The sequence below is a fragment of the Hyperolius riggenbachi genome, chromosome 9 (genome assembly GCF_040937935.1).
Source record: "Hyperolius riggenbachi isolate aHypRig1 chromosome 9, aHypRig1.pri, whole genome shotgun sequence".
Lineage (NCBI taxonomy): Eukaryota > Metazoa > Chordata > Amphibia > Anura > Hyperoliidae > Hyperolius > Hyperolius riggenbachi.
The window spans coordinates 9,444,394-9,464,391 of NC_090654.1; the positions used below are offsets into that span (position 1 = coordinate 9,444,394).

General features: G+C 44.6%; 1 protein-coding gene across 6 annotated transcripts in view; it reads right to left on the reverse strand.

Moving 5' to 3' along the window:
• NISCH (nischarin) overlaps window positions 1-19,998 on the reverse strand; it is a 151,051-nt gene that overhangs the window by 66,217 nt on the left and 64,836 nt on the right. For all 6 annotated transcript variants that reach the window (XR_011023798.1, XR_011023797.1, XM_068251897.1 and 3 more), the window contains 4 exons: window positions 13,808-13,960; window positions 12,484-12,552; window positions 8,999-9,184; window positions 7,344-7,472 (listed from right to left, as the gene is read on the reverse strand). Coding sequence is in view for 4 of the 6 variants with exons in the window: in XM_068251897.1 (XP_068107998.1) it covers window positions 7,344-7,472; window positions 8,999-9,184; window positions 12,484-12,552; window positions 13,808-13,960 (537 nt within the window). In the remaining 2 variants the exon portion in view is untranslated. The remainder of the gene's footprint in view (window positions 1-7,343; window positions 7,473-8,998; window positions 9,185-12,483; window positions 12,553-13,807; window positions 13,961-19,998) is intronic.

The following is a 19,998-nucleotide window of genomic DNA, read 5'->3' on the forward strand; positions in this document are numbered from 1 at the left end:
GTAACTATTTATGTTTTTTTTTTTATTGTATTTTTTTTTTTTTTAATTACAAAAAAAAAAAAAAAAAATTGGGGAGTGTGGGAGGTAATGAGTTAATTTATTGTGTAAATGTAATGTTTGTATATGTAAAATGCTTTTAGGGTGTAGTTTACTATTTGGCCACAAGATGGCCACAGAGTGTTTGTTTACATGCGACCTGTAAGCGTCCGGAAGGACGCTTACAGGAAGCAGTAGGAGGCTGGGAGACGCACAATGATCTCGCTGTTTCTGAAAGAAGCAGCAGATCATTGCGGGGGCTAGATCAACGAACGGGAATGGATTTTCCCGTTCATTGATCTCCGGGCGAGCGGGCAGCGGCGTGCACGAGCGGCGGGTGCGCGCGGACAGCGGCGGTAGCGCGGAAGGTACGGATTTCTCCGTCCCTGGTTTTTTAGGAGGGAAAAAAGGGGCGGAGAAATTCGTACCGCTGGGGGTAAAGTGGTTAAGTACCTTATCCCCTGCTGACAGAACACTGTATATTTTATCCCTTCTCTCCCCTCTCCTCCCCTCCCTGCAGATATATGTTCCAATTGTGCTGTATAACGGACACGATGTTTGACCACATTTGGGCTTTTCTGAAATATGAGTGTATTGCAACAATTAAAAGCTGGGGAGCGGGCTCTCGCCCTCCGCCTGCAATGTTCTTAAGGTTACTTTATTACCCCCTCTGACACTTAGTCGGCTGTTCATCGCACTCTACGTGAAAGTTATCTCCCGCTACTGTGTGTGGACCCGAGCTGCGTGTCAGAAGTGTTAAATCGAGAGTTCTCCGGCCTAGTTTTGAAGGCAAGGAGCTATTTGTATATAGTTATCCTCACAAATCAGCTATGTTGTTTAGGCTATCATGCCTATGCAGACTGCGCACATTAGGGATCCTCCGCCAGTTACATTACATTGTATTTCCCCCATGATGAGCACCCAGAAAGTTTCCTTCCTTACCTGGAACGTCAGGGGTATTAGGGATAAAGTTAAGAGAACAGCAATTTTAGACCACCTCAAGAGGATGGATGTGGATATCTTTGCACTGCAGGAAACGCACCTTGATGAACCCCTTCGCCGATCCATGTATAGACCCTGGATTGGGTGGTGCTATCAGTCTTTCTTTAATTCTCAATCTCGTGGAGTGACTCTAGCCATCTCTAGGCGAGTACATTTTCAAATTATACAAAGCGCAATAGACCCCGAGGGCCGATACATTTTCTTACATTGTTTAATATTTAACACACCCACGTTAGCATTGTATATACCTCCACCCTTTTGGTATGAGACAATTAACAAAGCCCTGGCTTTTACTGCAACTTATCCACATCTGCCCTCTATTTGGCTTGGCGACTTTAATTATATGTTTTTTCCTCACCTAGATAAGTTTCCAATGACGCAGCCATCACAATCCCCCTCTAAGATAGTGCGTATACTTGACTTGGTTTCTGTGGTTGATGTGTGGCACAGTAAATACCCCAGTACACCAGTATATTCATGTTACTCTGCCACACATCACACCAGATCAAGGATTGAGGATTGATTATATATTGGTTAGTAAAATCTTGCTGCCTAACTGCACTGAAATTGAATACCGTATACCTGTTTTATCAGACCATACGCCCTGTAAAGTGACCCTTAGGCTCAACACACACCATACAATCTTGGTTGTTCAATCTTACCACTTTCATGTAGTATAAGAGCTTATCCAATCAATCATTCAAGGTATTTTGAATCTGTTGGCCCTTATACTACATAGATTTGGTAAATCTGTACAACCAAGATTGTATGGTGTGTGTTGAGCTTTAGATGGATCTTCCCACCTAGGGCAGATCTATGGAAACTTAGTCCATATTGGCTAAATAGCGTCTCACAAGAAGCGCATGTCCTGCAATCTATACATAGATTTATTGACCAGCAATGTGAATCTGTGCAATTTACATCCACTTGGAGCGTCACTAAGATGTTTCTTAAAGACCTTTATCGAAAAGAAATCAAACGCATTAAATCTAATAATGCAGCATCAGTGCAGTGGGCAGAAAAGAAATACCGAGCTGCAGAATTGGAATATTCCCAATCTCCCAATCCTGCAACAGAGATGGAATTTAGGGCTAAACTACGCGAATATGAGAACTTGTTAAAGGAAAAGGCTAACAGGAAAATATTATATGCACGCCAGACCTGGTATGAGATGGGTGATCAGTGTGGTGCATTACTCGCTAAAATATCTAGGCAGCGCGAAGCTCCCCAAGTAATTGCCTCAATACTAGATATTAATGGGCAAGAAACAACTGATCCGTCGGATATATTGTCTAGATTCCTAGGGTTTTATGAGAATTTGTATACCAAACAGGTGTCAAAAACTGTCCAGGAGATCACAGAATATCTGGCCAATATCCCTACTCCCCAACTCAATGAGTCACAGGTACAATTGCTCGATGCTCCAATCTCGATTGATGAGATATGTGATGCTATCTCCTCCTTCCCCTCCTCGAAGACCCCCGGATCTGATGGCCTACCCATAGAATTATACAAGTTATACTCTAAGGAACTAGCGCCCTACCTCCAGCGATTATACCAATCTGCACTTAATCAAGAAATATTACCATATACCATGAGAGAGGCAGTAATCTCACTTATACTCAAACCTGGGAAAAATCCCGCTGAGTGTGGTTCTTACCGCCCGATATCTCTTATCCAAAATGATATTAAAATCCTTGCGAACGTTCTGGCACGCAGACTAAACACAGTCTTACAACTCTTAATACACCGAGACCAGACCGGTTTTGTCCCTGGCCGCTCAGCGGCATTAAACTTCAGGCGTCTGTATCTCAACCTGCAGGCTGAACACTCCAATATTGGTACGCGAGTGCTTATATCTCTAGATGCTGAAAAAGCATTTGATACTGTGGAGTGGGACTTCCTGTTGGCGGTTTTGAGACGTCTGGGGTTTGGGGAATCCTATATTAAATGGGTACAGCTGTTATATACTAAACCAGTGGCCAGAATTAAGGTTAACGGGTGGCTTTCCTCTACCTTTGAATTACACAGGGGCACCCGCCAAGGGTGTCCCCTCTCCCCACTTCTTTTTGATCTTGCCCTAGAGCCACTAGCCATCTTGATCAGATCACATCCTGGGATCAGAGGATGGGAAAAAGGAATCTTACATGAAAAAAATCAGTCTATATGCGGACGATATGCTGCTATACCTGTCTGACCCTGGAGACTCATTAAGCAATGTGCTCTCCACTATTACGGATTTTGGCCATTTTGCCGGTCTCAAGATCAATTGGAACAAATCCTACCTAATGCCCAAAGATTTATTTCCCCTACATTAGAACAAACTAAATCTCCATTGCAGTGGGTCAATTCTTTTAAATACCTGGGAATCCTAATCTCTAGGTCCCCCTCAGACTTCCCCAAGATTAATTTAGAACCATTACTAGATGCGGTTTGTGGAAAGCTGAGGGAATGGGAAAAACTTCCTCTTACTGTAGTGGGCAGGGCCAACCTGTTTAAAATGATGATACTCCCCAAGATTCTCTATGTAACATGGCATTCTCCCATATTTCTCCCACCTGCTGCCTTTACTAAACTTAACTCTGCTCTAACTCAGTTTATCTGGGCCAAGCAGCGACATCGGCTAGCAATATCTACCTTGCAATGTCCAAAAGATGTAGGTGGAATAGCTCTCCCTAACTGCTATCTATACTACCTTGCAGCACAGCTATCGCATCTGTATACAGGCTTCCGAGATGACAAATTACTAATACAGCAACTACTGTTTACTAGCTTACCTTTTACAAATACGGACCCTTTATACAATCTGCTTAACCCATTCAGGTTCCGTGGTTTTCACGAGAGAAATGTTCACCTCCCATTCATTAGCCTATAACTTTATCACTACTTATCACAATGAACTGATCTATATCTTGTTTTTTCCGCCACCAATTAGGCTTTCTTTGGGATGTACATTTTGCTAAGAGCCACTTTACTGTAAACGCATTTTAACAGGAAGAATAAGAAAAAAATGGAAAAATTCATTATTTCTCAGTTTTCAGCCATTATAGTTTTAAAATAATACATGCCTCCATAATTAAAATTCACGTATTGTATATGCCCATATGTCCCGGTTATTACACCGTTAAAATTATGTCCCTATCACAATGTATGGCGACAATATTTTATTTGGAAATAAAGGTGCATTTTTTCCATTTTGCATCTATCACTATTAACAAGTTTAAAATAAAAAAATATATAGAAATATTTCATCTTTACATTGATATTTAAAAAGTTTAGACCCTTAGGTAAATATTTACATTTTTTTTTTTATTGTAATGGGTTTTTTTATTTATAGTAAACATTTTATTTGGGTAGTTTTGGGAGGGTGGGGGGTAAACAATAGATTTATAATGTAAATGTGTGTTGATTTTAATTTATTTTCATTTTCAGGTGTAGTATTACTTTTTGGCCACAAGATGGCGGCCATGAGTTTGTTTACATGACGTCACTCTAAGCGTAACACACGCTTAGAGTGTCGCATCAGGAAGGGAACGGCCAGAAAAGGCGCAGCTTCCGAGAGAAGCTGTCGCTTTTTCAGCGGGGGAGAGGAATCAGTGATCGGGCTTCATAGCCCGATATATTGATTCCCTGACTACCGAATCCGCGGCCGGGAGTGCGCGTGCACGCGCGCGATCGGCCGCGGGGGCGCGCGGTAGCGCACATGGTTTCTGGACGTAGTTTCTACGTCCAGAAACCAAGATAGGTTAAGGGTACAGCCGGTATACCTAATTTTAGATCCCTACCGGTCACCCTGAAACAAATGTTCTCTGTCTGGGAACGCTCACATAAATTTCTTAAACTAGATGATAAACCTAATCAGATCCCAATATGGGAGAATGCCAACCTCAGAGAATTTATGAAACTGTCGGATTCTAAGTATGGGGTAAATAAGGGAATTGTATACCTACACCAAATCATAACCGATGGCAGAATGAAATCCTTCCCTCGGCTGTCCACAGACTTTGATCTACCGCAAACTGCTTTTTATAAATACCTGTAGCTCAGACATGCTTTTTACGCCCAATTAAAAGAAATACCGCCCCCTCCAGTAGACTCAGATATACTAGGAATAATCAATGGCCCCTCCCCTAAACAACTAATCTCTTTACTATATCACTCCTTGATTCTACCTACAGCACAGTGCAAACTCAATACTAAACGTATAGCATGGACAACTGATATTGGTGAAATTGAGGAGGAAGAATGGGAGGAAACTCTTGAGAAGGTTCTAAAGGTCTCGCCACACAAACCAGATAGGCTGCAGTACCTATACATTATACATCGAGCATACCTCACACCAATTCGTTTAGCTAAATTCAAACCGGGAGCATCCACATACTGCCCCAAATGTGTCACTGCGCCTGGTACCTTTTTCCATTCAATGTGGAGCTGTCCAAACGTTAATCTTTACTGGTTGCAAGTTGTTAAATTCCTTAATGATTATATGGGATGCTCAATTGAATGTGATCCCAAACTGTGCTTGCTGAGTATTTTTCCTGATTCCATTACTGATAAGTACACCAAATTCTTTTTACTTGAATTAATGCACATGGCTCGTAAATTACTCACCAAACACTGGATCGCTGCAACCGTACCCACATGCTCAGACCTCATCAGATCTGTTAATCAAGTCCTCCCACTCCGTAAAGCTGTGTATCAACGTAGAGGTGCAGAGGCTAAATATAATAGAATATGGATGGCTTGGCTCTCCTCAATTAGAACCAGAATCTAGGCAAACACTCTCTACCCTAACCTGATTGCTACATACTATTACTGGGCGTGCTCAACTCCCTTTCCTCTACTGGCGGAGGATCCCTTTATCATAGTTTTGCATACTACAGAATATAAAACGTGCGCTGTCTGCATCCAAAATTTGGAATAAGTTCTGATATTTTCAATCAACAATACTGCTGATGTTTTATATGTTCTTGTTTTTTCTTTGTTGTTAAAATTTAATATCTGCCACAGTTTTATTGCATTTATGGATGATGTAACAACGTTTATTCATTACTAACCTGCTCAATAAAACGTGGTTTGACAAAAAAAAATATACCCCAAGAGGTGACAGAGGAGCAGTTTGGGGAACAGTGGCTGCTATACGAGACTCCAGGAAGCCAGCACTGGACACAGGAATCTATCAGACTGGCCTCCAGCTTTAGCGATGAAGGTAGGGAGACGCCATTGCTGGTGCGATGTTGGACAGGATGCTGATCAGTGCAGACGATAGAGGAAGGAGGTATACTCACCTGACCCCCTGCACTGGGGCTGGAACACCTTTCAACAACCCAATTAGGGGAGTCCAAATGAAGGATCTGCACAAAAGCTGAGATGTATAACATTTTAAAATAACACTGCTTATCCGGCAAGCAATCAGCCTTAAAGGATCCCCGAGGTGACATGTGACATGATGAGATAGACATGTGTATGTACAGTGCCAAGCACACTAATAACTAGGCTGTGTTCCTTTTTGTCTTTCTCTGCCTGAAAGAGTTAAATATCAGGTATGTAAGTGGCTGACGCAGTCCTGACTCAGACAGGAAGTGACTACAGTGTGACCCTCACTGATAAGAAATTCCCCTTTATCTCTTTCCTGCTCTCAGAAGTAATTTTCTGCTGAGAAAGTGTTTTATAGTTGGAATTTCTTATCAGTGAGGGTCACACTGTAGTCACTTCCTGTCTGAGTCAGGACTGAGTCAGCCACTTACATACCCGATATTTAACTCTTCCAGGCAGAGAGAAAAAAAAAAAAAAAAAAAGAAGGAACACAGCCTAGTTATTTGTGTGCTTGGCACTGTACATGCCCATGTCTATCTCATCACGTCATGTCACCTCGGGTATCCTTTAAGGCTGATTGCTTGCCGGATCACCAGTGTGCCAAAATTGTCCTCAATGCAGAGGGCGCATTGGAAGTGTGCTGGCAGGTGCAGAGTGCACTGTGTGGTGTCCTTCAGTATGTATACCTACCTGTCCTCACTCTGACTTACATCTTCTAGTGCGGGGGTGCAGATAAGGTTTTGGTGGCCCAAAGCAGCCAATAACTTGAGGGCCTCCCCACCCTCCACCTCTTCCCCACCTCATTTGTTGCTCCTTAAAGGGATTTACTACCATCTGCAGACAAGAAATGTGCAACTTCCCCATGACATCAGACAGGATAGGTTAACAGACTATAATCTGCAAAAAATCCATTTTTCAATCACTGCAATAAACAACAACAACAAAAAGAAGAAAAAAAAAAAGTAATCCGATCTGAAGGATGAGCTCACCTCAGCAGCTCTGTCTCCGAACTGTGCGAGAACTTTGGTCCGGTAATCGGGGATTATGGTCACAGGGTTGTCGGTCAGTATCACAGTCTCCAGGCATGGCAGGCGGCCAATGTTTCTCACTTCCTCCACCTAAAAATAAAATATAATAAAGCTACCTGGACTTAGGAAGTATAAAACACAAGTTCGTATGGATACAGAAGTGCGCCAGGAGGAGGAGCCTGGGACCTGCGGTCCAGCGCAAAACACTCCATTTATCAGTCAACCCCCTCATTTCTGATCCTTTTAAAAGAGAACTGTAGTGAGAGGTGTATGGAGGCTGCCATATTTATTTCCTAGTAAACAATTCCAGTAACCTGGAAGCACTGTTGATCATCTGGCATAAGTGTAAATCAAAACCCTGGAACAAGCTATAGCTAATCCCTGAGTCAGAGTACCTGATCTGCTGCATGCTTGTAAAGGGTTTATGGCAAAACTCAAAGCACCAGAGCTGCAGCCACTAGGACACGCTCTTTAGGCAGTAGCAGAGTTGGGGAGACTTGCCCAAGGTTTCCCCACTGAATAGGTGCTGGCTTACTGAACAGGAAGAGCAGAGATTCAAATCCAGGTCTCCTGTGTCAGAAGCAGAGCCCTTAAAGATAGTCTGAAGCGAGAATAAATCTCGCTTCCGACCTCATAGATAGCAGGGGCATGTGTGCCCCTGCTAAACCGACGCTATCCCGCGGCTTAATGGGGGTCCCTTCACCCCCAAATCCCCTCCGTACAGCCGGGGAGCGCTTCCGCATTGGGGCAGGGCTAACCGCCGCAGCCCTGCCCCACGCGCGTCTGCCAGACGCATATCTCCGCCTCTCCCCCGCCCATCTCAGTCTTCCTTCACTAAGAGGGGCGGGGGAGAGGCGGCGATACGCGTCTGATAGACGCGCTGAGGGGCAGGGCTGCAGTCGTTAGCCCTGCCTCCAGGAACAGAAAATGTACGACCAATTTGACGACCAAGTTTTGCGGGGGTGGGTCTGGGGATGAAGGGACCCCCGTTTAGCCGCGGGATGGCGGCATTTTAGCAGGGGCACACATGCCCCTGCTAACTATGAGCTCTGAAGCGAGATTTATTCTCGCTTCAGAGTCTCTTTAAAGAGAACACGTCATCCCAATCAGTAGCGGATATGCCCTTTCCCACAAGAAATCTTTTCCTTTTTTCAAATGGACCATCAGGGGGCTCTGTATGGCTGATATTGTGGTGAAACCCCTCCCACAGTGTGATGTCACGACCATGGTTCTGACAGTTTCCAGTCTGAGAACCTTGTTGCATTGTGGAAAATAACAGCTGTTTACAACTGCCCAAAAAAAACAAGCAGCATCTCTTTCCACTGGCATCAGCTGCCAGCAGTAAAAATGTCACCATATGATAAATGCCAGAATGTAAATCAGGGAGAGGAAAGATTTTACAATGTGCAAACACTGACCAAATCCTTTATACACAATTATTGTAAAAATGAAGCAACTTTTTTTTTTTTTTTTACAATATTTTCACTGGAGTTCCTCTTTAACCAGTACACTATCCAGCCAGCACCAGAACACACATCGAAAAGGTAAAATTACCCTCAACTGAAAATATAACGTGTTACTGAATCCCAAGAACACAGAAATAGAGCAGCCAGTACCTGAGCAATCTTGTTGTTGCTTAAATCCAGGTTGACCAGAGAGTATAACTTATGGAGCCCCTTCAGGCTTTCCAGCAAGTTGCCGGCTAAGTTTAGGGTTTTGATATTCCCGATCTTTGAGTGGACGCCTTCCAGCCCGGAGAGCTTGTTGTAAGAGAGATCCAGGTGAATCAAGTTGTACAAGTACTGCAAAATTAAAGTATGCATATTATAAATATGAGCCAGGCAAATTATGGATGGTATACAGCAACTAAGCCTACCCCAAAAGGGGGAAGGGTGCAGAAGAATGTACGGATTGCTCTACAGCTCATGTGGCTTGCAGGGATGGTCAGTGAGATGCGGAAGGGTGCAGAAGAATGTACAGACTGTACTACAGCTTATGTTGTCAGCTAGGATGGTCAGTGAGATGCGGAAGGGTGCAGAAGAATGTACAGACTGTACTACAGCTTATGTTGTCAGCTAGGATGGTCAGTGAGATGCGGAAGGGTGCAGAAGAATGTACAGACTGTACTACAGCTTATGTTGTCAGCTAGGATGGTCAGTGAGATGCGGAAGGGTGCAGAAGAATGTACGGATTGTTCTGTAGCTTATGCAGCTTGCAGGGATGGTCAGTGAGATGCGGAAGGGTGCAAAAGAACATACGCATTTGTTCTACAGCTTATGCGACTTGCAAGGATAGTCAGTAAGATACGGAAGGGTGCAAAAGAATGTACGGATTGTTCTGTAGCTTATCTGGCTTGCAGAGATGGTCAGTAAGATGCAGAAGGGTGCAGAATAGTGTATAGTTCCTTCTATAGCTTTTGTGGCTCAGAGGCATGCTCAGTGAGATCAGAAGGGTGCAGAACAATGTACAGATTGCGCTATAGCTTATGTGGCTCACAGCGATGATCAGTGAGATACCAATAATTTCAGAGCTGATGCAAATGTTATGATTTTGGATATGGAACAGGCTGAAATGATAAAGTAAATTTAAGTAAATCTGAAAGTATAAAAACATCCCCTATGGTGTAGTCCCCTCAAGAGGGGGAAGATTCTGGATCCTAAAGAGGCTTTCCCTATCGTCCTTCGCAGACTCCTCCCACCGCTGAGACCCCAAACGCAAGTAAATAAAAACAATCCCAGCCGCTGCTGCGTTCAAGCACACTGGGGGCTTTCCCCTCAGGCTCCAGAGAAAATAGTCCAATATGGTCCGCTCTATGGCGCAGGTGCAGACGGCTCACGCCCGCACAGTAAAGTGGCCCCCACTGGGCTTTGATATTTCTGCCAGAGTTCATTGGAAAGCCACTTACTCTGCAAGGCTACAGACAAGTGGTGACAGGTGAATGTTCAGGGGGCCAAACGCTGGATCCCCTCTGGTGAGGAGGGTGGGGGAAGCCTCTTTAAGATCCAAAGGCTTTCCCATCCTGAGGCAAGTACCTCCTAGGGGCACTTTACACTGCTGCTGGAGAGATACGCAAAGAGTGCACATCTCTTACGTCACACTGGCTCCGACTGACGGAAGCGACTGGACCCGATACCGGGGCAGAGAAGGCTGAGGACGGCAACGTGGGAGCGATCAGAGCGGATGGGGATGGTAGAAGCCCCAGGTATGTATAATTTTTTTCTTTTTAATGAGTTCTGGTACACCGTGAACCTGAAGTGAGAGGTACATGGAGGCTGCCATATTGATTTCCTTTTAAATACCAGCCCTGCTGATCTATTTGGCTGCAGTACACCAGAAATAAGCATGCAGCTAATCTTGTGAGATCTGACAATAATGTCAGAAACAGCTGATCTGCTGCATGCTTGTTCAGGGGCTATAGCTAAAAGTATTAGAGACAGAGGATCAGCAGGACAGCCAGGCAACTGGTATTGCTTAAAGAGAGTCTGAAGCGAGAATTAATCTCGCTTCAGACCTCATAGATAGCAGGGGCACGTGTGCCCCTGCTAAACCGCCGCTATCCCGCGGCTTAACGGGGGTCCCTGATCCCCCAAATCCCCTCCGTAATGCGGGGGAGCGCTTCCTGGTTGGGGCAGGGCTAACCGCCGCAGCCCTGCCCCACGCGCGTCTGTCAGCGCGTATCTCCGCCTCTCCCCGCCCCTCTCAGTCTTCCTTCACTGAGAGGGGCGGGGGAGAGGCGGCGATGCGCCGCTGATAGACGCGAATGGAGGCAGGGCTGCAGCCGTTAGCCCTGCCTCCAGGAGCGACCAAGTCTGCGACCAAGTGTCGCAGTGGGGGGTTTGGGGGTCAAGGGACCCCTGTTTAGTGGCGCTATTGCGGTGGTTTAGCAGGGGCACACATGCCCCTGCTAACTATGAGCTCTGAAGCGAGCTTTATTCTCGCTTCAGAGTCTCTTTAAAACGGAAATAAATATGGCAGCCTTCATATCCCTCTCATCTTGGATTCACGTTAATGCTGACAGTGTTCTAAGGCACTCTGCAGTAATGTATGCAATGCAAAAAAAAAAAATCAAGGAGAGAGAACTTTCATTTTTTAATTGCCAACTGCATGTTGTAGAGAGGAGGTTATGGCTGAAATTGAGCTTCAATTGTATAGGAATTCATATAACAATATACCAGACCAGTGGTCATCTATGATTTGGGCTATATATCCATTTTCCAACCGTTGCATAATATTATTGGGAAAAACATCCTGCTGCTCTCACTGACCCCCGGAGCACATCCTGTATGTAGGATTTACATGCTTTATTTGTTCCGGAGATGTAAGTACAGAACATTCCGCCTGACTGTCACAAGTTCATGGAAGTTCTGATCTGTCAGCTGTCCGCACTGCAGGACTATCCATCAGCAGCTGACACTTCTTTATATACTATTCTGATTATACTGTACTTCTGGAGATACAAAATCATACAGGTGATGCTATATGAATAAACATCTTCATCACCAGATCCAGAGAACGTTGTGGAATTTGATGATGATAACTTCATTTAGTCTAACCTCTTACCCTATTGTTATAATAAATTTACATAGCACTGACATTTTCTGCAGCACATTACAGAGTACATAGTCATGTCACTGACTGTCCTCAGAGGAGCTCACACTCTAATCCTACCATAGTCCTAGTCTAATGTCCTCCCATATTATTATTATGTATTTATATAGCACTGACATCTTCTGCAGCACATTACAGAGTACATAGTCCTGTCACTGACTGTCCTCAGAGGAGCTCACACTCTAATCCTACCATAGTCATAGACTAATGTCCTACCATATTATTATTATTATGTATTTATATAGCAGTGACATCTTCTGCAGCACATTACTGAGTACATAGTCATGTCACTGACTGTCCTCAGAGGAGCTCACACTCTAATCCTACCATAGTCATAGGTCAGTCTAATTTTGAGGTAAGCTAATTAACTTATCTGTACGTTTTTGGGATGTGGAAGGAAACTTGGAGACAACATATTAACTCTGCAAGGCGAGAGTGCTATCCACTGTGCCATGATATCCTATTAATTAAATGTAAGAAGACACACACTCACCTGCAGATTCTCTATGGCGGATATGCTATTATGACTCAAGGCCAGAAATTCTATTTGAGGAGCAATTTTCTATAAAGAAAAAAGGGATACAATTAATGAAAAAAAAAAAAAATTATACTAATCAACGTGTTCACCACTACTACTACATTATGAGACCTGACACCCCACAATGTGCTCCGACTACCCCAAACTTACCCCGGCTATAAAATTCAGTCCCAGAAAAAAACACGTGAAGTGAAATGAGAGTACCCTTTGTCTCTGGGCCTTATGGGAAAAACAAAACAAAACACACACACACACTTTAACCTGCTTGATGCATGCCGTGCAGTACATTCACGGCCCTGCAAAATTAACAGGATGCACCAGGGCAGTGAATACAAGTCTGCAGCGACGTGCAGCCACCACTCGCTCCTGTTCGCCTGCGCGGGCACACCACCGTTACCGCCGCTTAGAGGGGAGGTTAATGAATGGGACTGCAGTTCCCATTCATAAACCGATTCAATGAATACCGGCGTCTACAAGACGCAGGCATTTATTGTATCTTCCTGTTACACTGCCACGCATTACTTCCGATTCACGTGCTTACGTAGGTGAATCAGAAATAATGACTGAGGACATCTTGTGGCCAAATAGTATGTTACACCAAAATTCATTTTTATTTAATCAAAATCCCCATACTGACTTTTATAATTAACTATTTCCCTCCCACATCCTCCCATAGTACCCAAACTATATAATATATATAAAAAAATAGAAGTAGTTACCTTAGGGACTGAACTTTTTTTAAATGTATGTCAAGGCGGTATATTACTATTCATTTTTAATTTATGGGCTTGTAATTAGTGATGGACGCAAAACTGAAAAAATGCACATTTAATTCCAAATAAAAAATTGGGGCCATACATTTTACTAGGGAAATATTTTAAACGTAGTAATAACCGGGACAAATGGGCATATAAAATGTGTGGCTTTTATCCACAGTAGAACGTTTTATTTTAACACTATAATGGGCAAAAACTGAAAAATGCATTTTTTTCATTTTTTTTCTTATTCATGTTAAAGTGCATTTAGGATAAAATAATTCTTAGCATACTTTACCTCCCAAAGAAAGCCTAATTGGCGGCGAGAAAAACGAGATATAGATCATTACGCTGTGATTAGTAGTGATTTTGTTATTGGACAAAGAAAGGGAGGAGCGCGGACAGGTGATAATTGCTCTGGTCCAAAAGGGGAAAAACCTTCAGTCATCAAGTGGTTAAATGTTATAGCTGAATGAACAAAGCACGATGAAGACCATAAAGGTAACGGGATTGTAATAACTCACCACGGAGTCGTCTATGCAGGAGATCTGGTTGTGGCTCATGTCCACAGTGGTGAGCGCGCTCCATTTTGGGATAACGGCTGTGATTGGACAGTCAGACGTCGTCCCTTCTGCCTCCCAGTGGTCGAATTCCAGCGCCTCTGGCACCAGGATATCCTGCAGAGAAGCAAGGCTCCATCAGCACAAGCTGCACCATTCCTAGTGTTAAAGCTAATGAGTACCGATTAAAAAAAAAACAAAAGTCAGATACTCACCTAAGGAGAGGGAAGGCTCGGTCCTAATGAGCCTTCTCTCTCCTCTCCCGATGCCCGGTCCCGCTCAGGATCCCCCGTAGCAGTATTCAACCAGTTCGGTCAAATACTGCCACTTCCGCCGCCGAAGGGAGGTTTCATAAGTCTTCAGGAGCACTCGGGCTCCTGAAGGTGGGCCGCTCCATACTACGCATGCGTGAGCATCCCCTTTGACGCAATCGCGCGTGTCTATGACCCACTCACGCATGCGTAGTATGGAGCGGCACGTCTTTGGGAGCCCGAGCGCTCCCGAAGACTTCCGTAGTCCCCCGCAGCGAGGGATTGGAACGGAGGATCCACTGGGCACCGGGAGAGGAGAGGGTAGGCTCATTAGGACCAAGCCTTCCCTCTCCTTAGGTGAGTATCTTACTTTTTTATTTTTAATTCGGTACCCATTCACTTTAAGGTTTTACAGGCTGGATTTTTAATACGAAAGAATATTTAAAGTGGACCTGAACTCAGTTACAGGACACAAGAAAAACATAACAGAAATGCACCCTGTGTGTATTGAGAGTTTAGCCTGTCTAATTCCCTCTTATCTGTGACTAATCACTAGTTGTAATGTGAACCCTCTCCTGTGTCACATGACAGCCTATGGCAGAGATGGCAGAAAGGTCCATTTGAAAGCACAGGCTGTAAACAATATGGCTGCTTCCATGAATCAGGAAGTAGAAACTGTGCAGATTTATTTCAGAATTTGTATGCGCTGTCACAGAGAAATGTTTTTTCTTTAGAGGTTATTATGCTGTTGAGTATCTTTAAGAGCAGAGAGGAAGTTCTGAGTTCAGGTCCACTTTAAAAAGGAGCAGAATTCAAAGAAAAATCCATTTATTGGATATAAACATTTCTGATATGACCTTCGGGTCTCTTGCACACTACATGCAATTCCGATTTTTTTTATCTGATCAGATTTTGGATTCCGGTAAAAAAACAAAAACAAAAAAAAAAAACAACACACTGCATGCTGCTAAGATTTTTAATCTGAATCTAAAATCGGATGTATAAAAAAAAAAAATTAAAAAATTATGGGCACAGTTTTAACTGAAGTGAGAGGGATATGGAGGCTGCCATATTTATTTCCTTTTAAACAATGCAGATTGCCTGGCTGTCCTGCTGGTCTCACTGGCTGCAGTAGTGTCTGAATCACACCTGAAACAAGCATGCAGCTAATCCAGTCACACTTCAGTCAGAGCACCTGATCTGCTGCATGCTTGTTCAGGGGCTGCGGCTAAAAGTATTACAGAGGATCAGCAGGACAGCCAGGCAATCTGCATTTTATAAAAGGAAATAAATATGGCAGCCAGGCAATCTGCATTTTATAAAAGGAAATAATAAATATGGTAGCCTCCATAGCCCTCTCACCCCAGGTTCCCTTTAAAGAGACACTGAAGCGAAAAAAATATATGATATAATGAATTGGTTGTGTACTATGAATAATTACTAGAAGATTAGCAGCAAAGAAAATATTCTCATACTTTTATTTTCAGGTATATAGTGTTTTTTCTAACATTGCATTATTCTAGAATATGGCAGATTACACAACACTCAGCATTCAAAATGATTCTTTCAGAGCAGTCTGTGAAGTAATGACCTCTCCTCTGGCAGAGGAAACGTAAATAGTCCAGGAACAGTTGAGATAATAAAAGTCAGATAACAACCCTCTCCATGACTAAGTTAGTCGGAGAGCTTAATGGCTTGTTTCCATAGAGATAACAACCGGAGTTTCTCAACTCTTTCTGTACTGGAAACAATTAGACTGATGTATCTGATCTTAATGTTTTATTTCTTAGCTGTACTACACATACAAATCATAATATCATAATTTTTTTTTTCGCTTCAGTGTCTCTTTAAAGAGAACCAGAGATGAAGCAACCTCATGTATTTTACCTTATAAATCAGTGGGAACATGACAGTAAACACCTAATCTGCTCTTTGTTACATTGTTCTCTGTTTAATTTGCCTGTTATCACCTCTAAGATAAGAATCCCGACTAAGCAGTCGGTCTGGCTTTGCTACAGAATAATTATAGCTGAGACTGTGTTCTTTGCTGTCTTCAAGTCCAAGCCTGCCCCCTGCTGGCTTTGCTCAGGAATCATTATAGCTGAGTCATTATAGCAAAGCCAGACTCAATGCTCAGTTCGGGATTCTTATCTCAGCTAGATAACAGACACTTTTAGCAGTGAGGATGGAACAGAGAGCATGGTAAATGTTTTCTCTAATGTTCCCACTGATTTCTATGGTAAAATACACAAGGGTGCTTCGTCTCTGGTTCACTTTAAGCACTGCTGGAAGCCCCTTATGAGGCTCTTGCAGTACCTCCTCCCACATTAGGGGGAGTATCAGAGTTTCTGTTACATGGTCAGGGGCGCCTCTAGCCATTTTGTCACTGCAGGAGAGAAAACCTGTGGTGCCCCTCCATGAAAACAATCGTAATGCGGCAGCGTTTCACCAGAAAAGAATTGTAATGCGGCAAAGTTTTACCAGAAAATAATCATAAAGCTGCAGCGTTTCACCAGAAATTACACCAGCGTTTCACCAGAAATACACGTAATGTGGGCAACGTTTCACCAGAAAACATGCATAGGCAGAGCTCCACTTTCATGAGGCACAAAGGGGGACAGAAGGAGGCACAAAGAGGGACAGAAGGAGGCACAGAGGGACTGAAGAAGGCACACCGGGGGACATAGGGAGGCACAGGGGGACAGAAGGAGGCACGAGGGTCAGAAGAAGTCACAAAGGAGGACAGAAGGAGGCACGAGGGTCAGAAGAAGTCACAAAGGAGGACAGAAGGAGGCACAAGGGGACAGAAGGAGGCACAATGGGAAACGAAAGGAGGCACAATGGGGGACAGAATGAGAAACAAAGGAGGCACAGGAGGACAGAAGGAGGTACACAGAGGGGCAGCCGTAGGTACAGGGGGATAGAGATGGCCCAAATGGTTCGCCGGCAAACAGTTCCCAGCGAACTTCGGTGGTTCAAGTTCGCAGAGAACCGCAAACTTTTCCGGAAGTTCGATTCGCCCCCATAGTGAATCATTAGGGTCAACTTTGACCCTCTACATCACAGTCAGCCGGCACATTGTAGCCAATCAGGCTACACTCCCTCCTGGAGCCACACCCCCCCTTATGAAAGGCAGGCAGCGTCAGGCATTGGACTCACTCATGTGCCTGCAGTAATTACAGAAGGGAGAGCACCCCTTAACAGCTCTTTTGAGAGCTAATCTTGTTCTTGTGATCTTTTTTTTGTGTATGTGTGTGTGTGTCCCACAGACACTTGTGTTGCCTAGACAGCCTTGGCAATTCCTACTGTGTGTGCCACTGCCAGGCCCAGCACATTCAGTGACTACCTGTGTTTGTGACAGGTTCACATTGTAATACCCATCACTGCATATACCTACCTGTTGTTCACTTCAGTGCACCCACCTACCTACGTGAGCGCACGCAGTGTCACTGTGCCTGTCAGGTACCTGTTTGTGTGTGACTGACAGGTGCACATTGTAATACCTATCATTGCATATAACTACCTGTTGTTCACAGTGCACCCACCAACCAAGTGAGCGCACGCAGTGTGATATTCAATACCACCAGTCACTGTACCTGTTCACGGTACGTGTGTGTGACAGGTGCACATATGTAATACCCATCACTGCATATACCTACCTGTTGTGTTCAGTGCACCCACCTACCTACGTGAGCGCACGCAGTGTGATATACCGTACTCCGTGCCTACCTGTTAACTGCACCTGTGTGACTGCACATTGTATTAGTCAAGTCAGTGCATACCTTTCACTTCATCCCCCCCAATATGGACAAAACAAAAGGCAGAGGCAGGCCACCTGGCAGGTCTGTTCGAGGTCGCGCTGTTGTGATTTAATGCGCCCCTCAACCAAAGTACAGTGTTCAGAAGAAGGCACGTGCCATCAACCCCCAGTATTGTCAGGACGTAGTTGACTATTTAACACAGAACACCTCATCTTTCTCAGCTTCCACACAGAAGCGTGACATATCTTCCTCCTCCTGCTCTGATTCTGGCACCCCTCTTAACACTGTCGGCCGCCACCACCAAAGTGCCATCACTCCAGGGCTCAGCGGGGTGGAAATTTTTTAGTGTGTCTGCCTCAGATGAGAGCAATGTCATCTGTACTCTCTACCACCGAAAAGTGAGACATGGAAAGACCAAGACACGCATAGGGACAACTACCTTACGAAGGCACATGACTACAAAGCACAAACTGCAATGGGATGACCACCTGAGGAAAAGCAGCACACAAAAGCAAAGCCACACACCACAGTGGAAGATACCAGGCCGCAATTTTTCCTCAAAAAATACCTAAACTGTACCGTGATGTTGAAAGCCAAGTGGTGACATCTCTGGCACACAGCATTGGGTAAAGGGTCCATCTGACCACGGATGCCTGGTCTGCAAAGCACGGTCAGCAGGCCGCTTGACTGCCTTCTCCGCCACCACCAACAGGGTCCAGGACTCCAGGAGGATTCCTGAATTTTTAAGGCCGCTGCTACCAGCAGCCGCTAGAATAATTTTTCTGGTGCGTGTACATGCCTGCCTAATTTTTCTGGCTGCGCTGCGGCTGCAACAACAAAACAAAAGGCATGTACATGTGTCAATTCCCCTTCGTGATCATTTCCTTACCGCGGTGAAGGGGCTTGCGTATCACAATGAAGCAATGACCGCCGGCTATATGAGTGTCTCGGGGGATGGCACACCAAAGATAATAAGGTCGTTGCTTCATTGTGGACAGACCAAATTCGATCAGCTGGACAATCACTGTTTTTCTGTCATTGAGCTACCTCAGCCTGGCAACCATATGGACTTGAAAACCGATATCGCCTGCACTCTTGCCATGGTGCGCACCAGTCCAGCACGGCTGTCACAACACAAACAGCTGTTTGCGTTGCGTTACACAGTGATTTTCGTGTGTCAGTGTGAAGCAGTACTCTAATTACACTCCCTGATTGATGCATACACACGCAAGATGTTTTAAAGCACTTTAGGCCTGCAATTTAGCATTCAATGTGATTTCTGCCCTTAAAACGCTGCTTTGCGTCAAATCCAGATTTTTGTGTCTATCCCACTCCTCCATGCAAAAACTCAGATGTTAGACCCCTTGAAACATCTTTTGCATCACTTTTCTGTCCAGCATAAGTGTTTTTAGTTTTTAATGTTCGCCTCCCCATTGAAGTCTTTTGCGGTTCGGGAAGTTTGCGCAAACCGAACTTTTGCGGAAGTTTGAGGTTCGGGCAATCTCTACAGGGGGACAGAAGAAGGCATGAGGGCCAGAAGGAGGCACAACAGAGGACAGAAGGAGGCACAGGGGGACTGAAGGAGGCACAAAGTGGGGCAGAAGGAGGCACAAAGGGGGGCAGAAGGAGGCACAATGGGGGACAGATTGAGGCACAAAGGGGAACAAAAGGAGGCACAGGAGGAAAGAAGGAGGCACAGGGGCACTGAAGGAGGCACAAAGGGTTTAAAAAGGATGTACAAGGCACAGAGGGACACAGTGGCAGCTGCCTGCAACTTATGCTAAGCAGATGCAGCAGAAGCAAGTAATAGAACACCCAGGGGGTGGGGCTTAGTTCAGGGGCGGGGCTTAATCCAGCAACATGGCACCCCCAGAACCAATGGCACTCCAGGCAATGGCCTGTACTGCTTATGCCTAAAAGCGCCCCTGTACATGGTGTTTTCACATGAATCTAATACTCACATCAGTGTTGCCAGCTCATCTGTAAAATTACCAGTACATATTCTACATGTCCTGGGGCTAGCTAGATGCAGATTAGGCACTGGATCTATTTAAGTAACCCCAGAACCTGTATAACTTAGACTTGCCATTAATTAAAGGGGTAGCAGTAGGGTATTGTACCGTGTTAGCCATCAGTAAAAGCA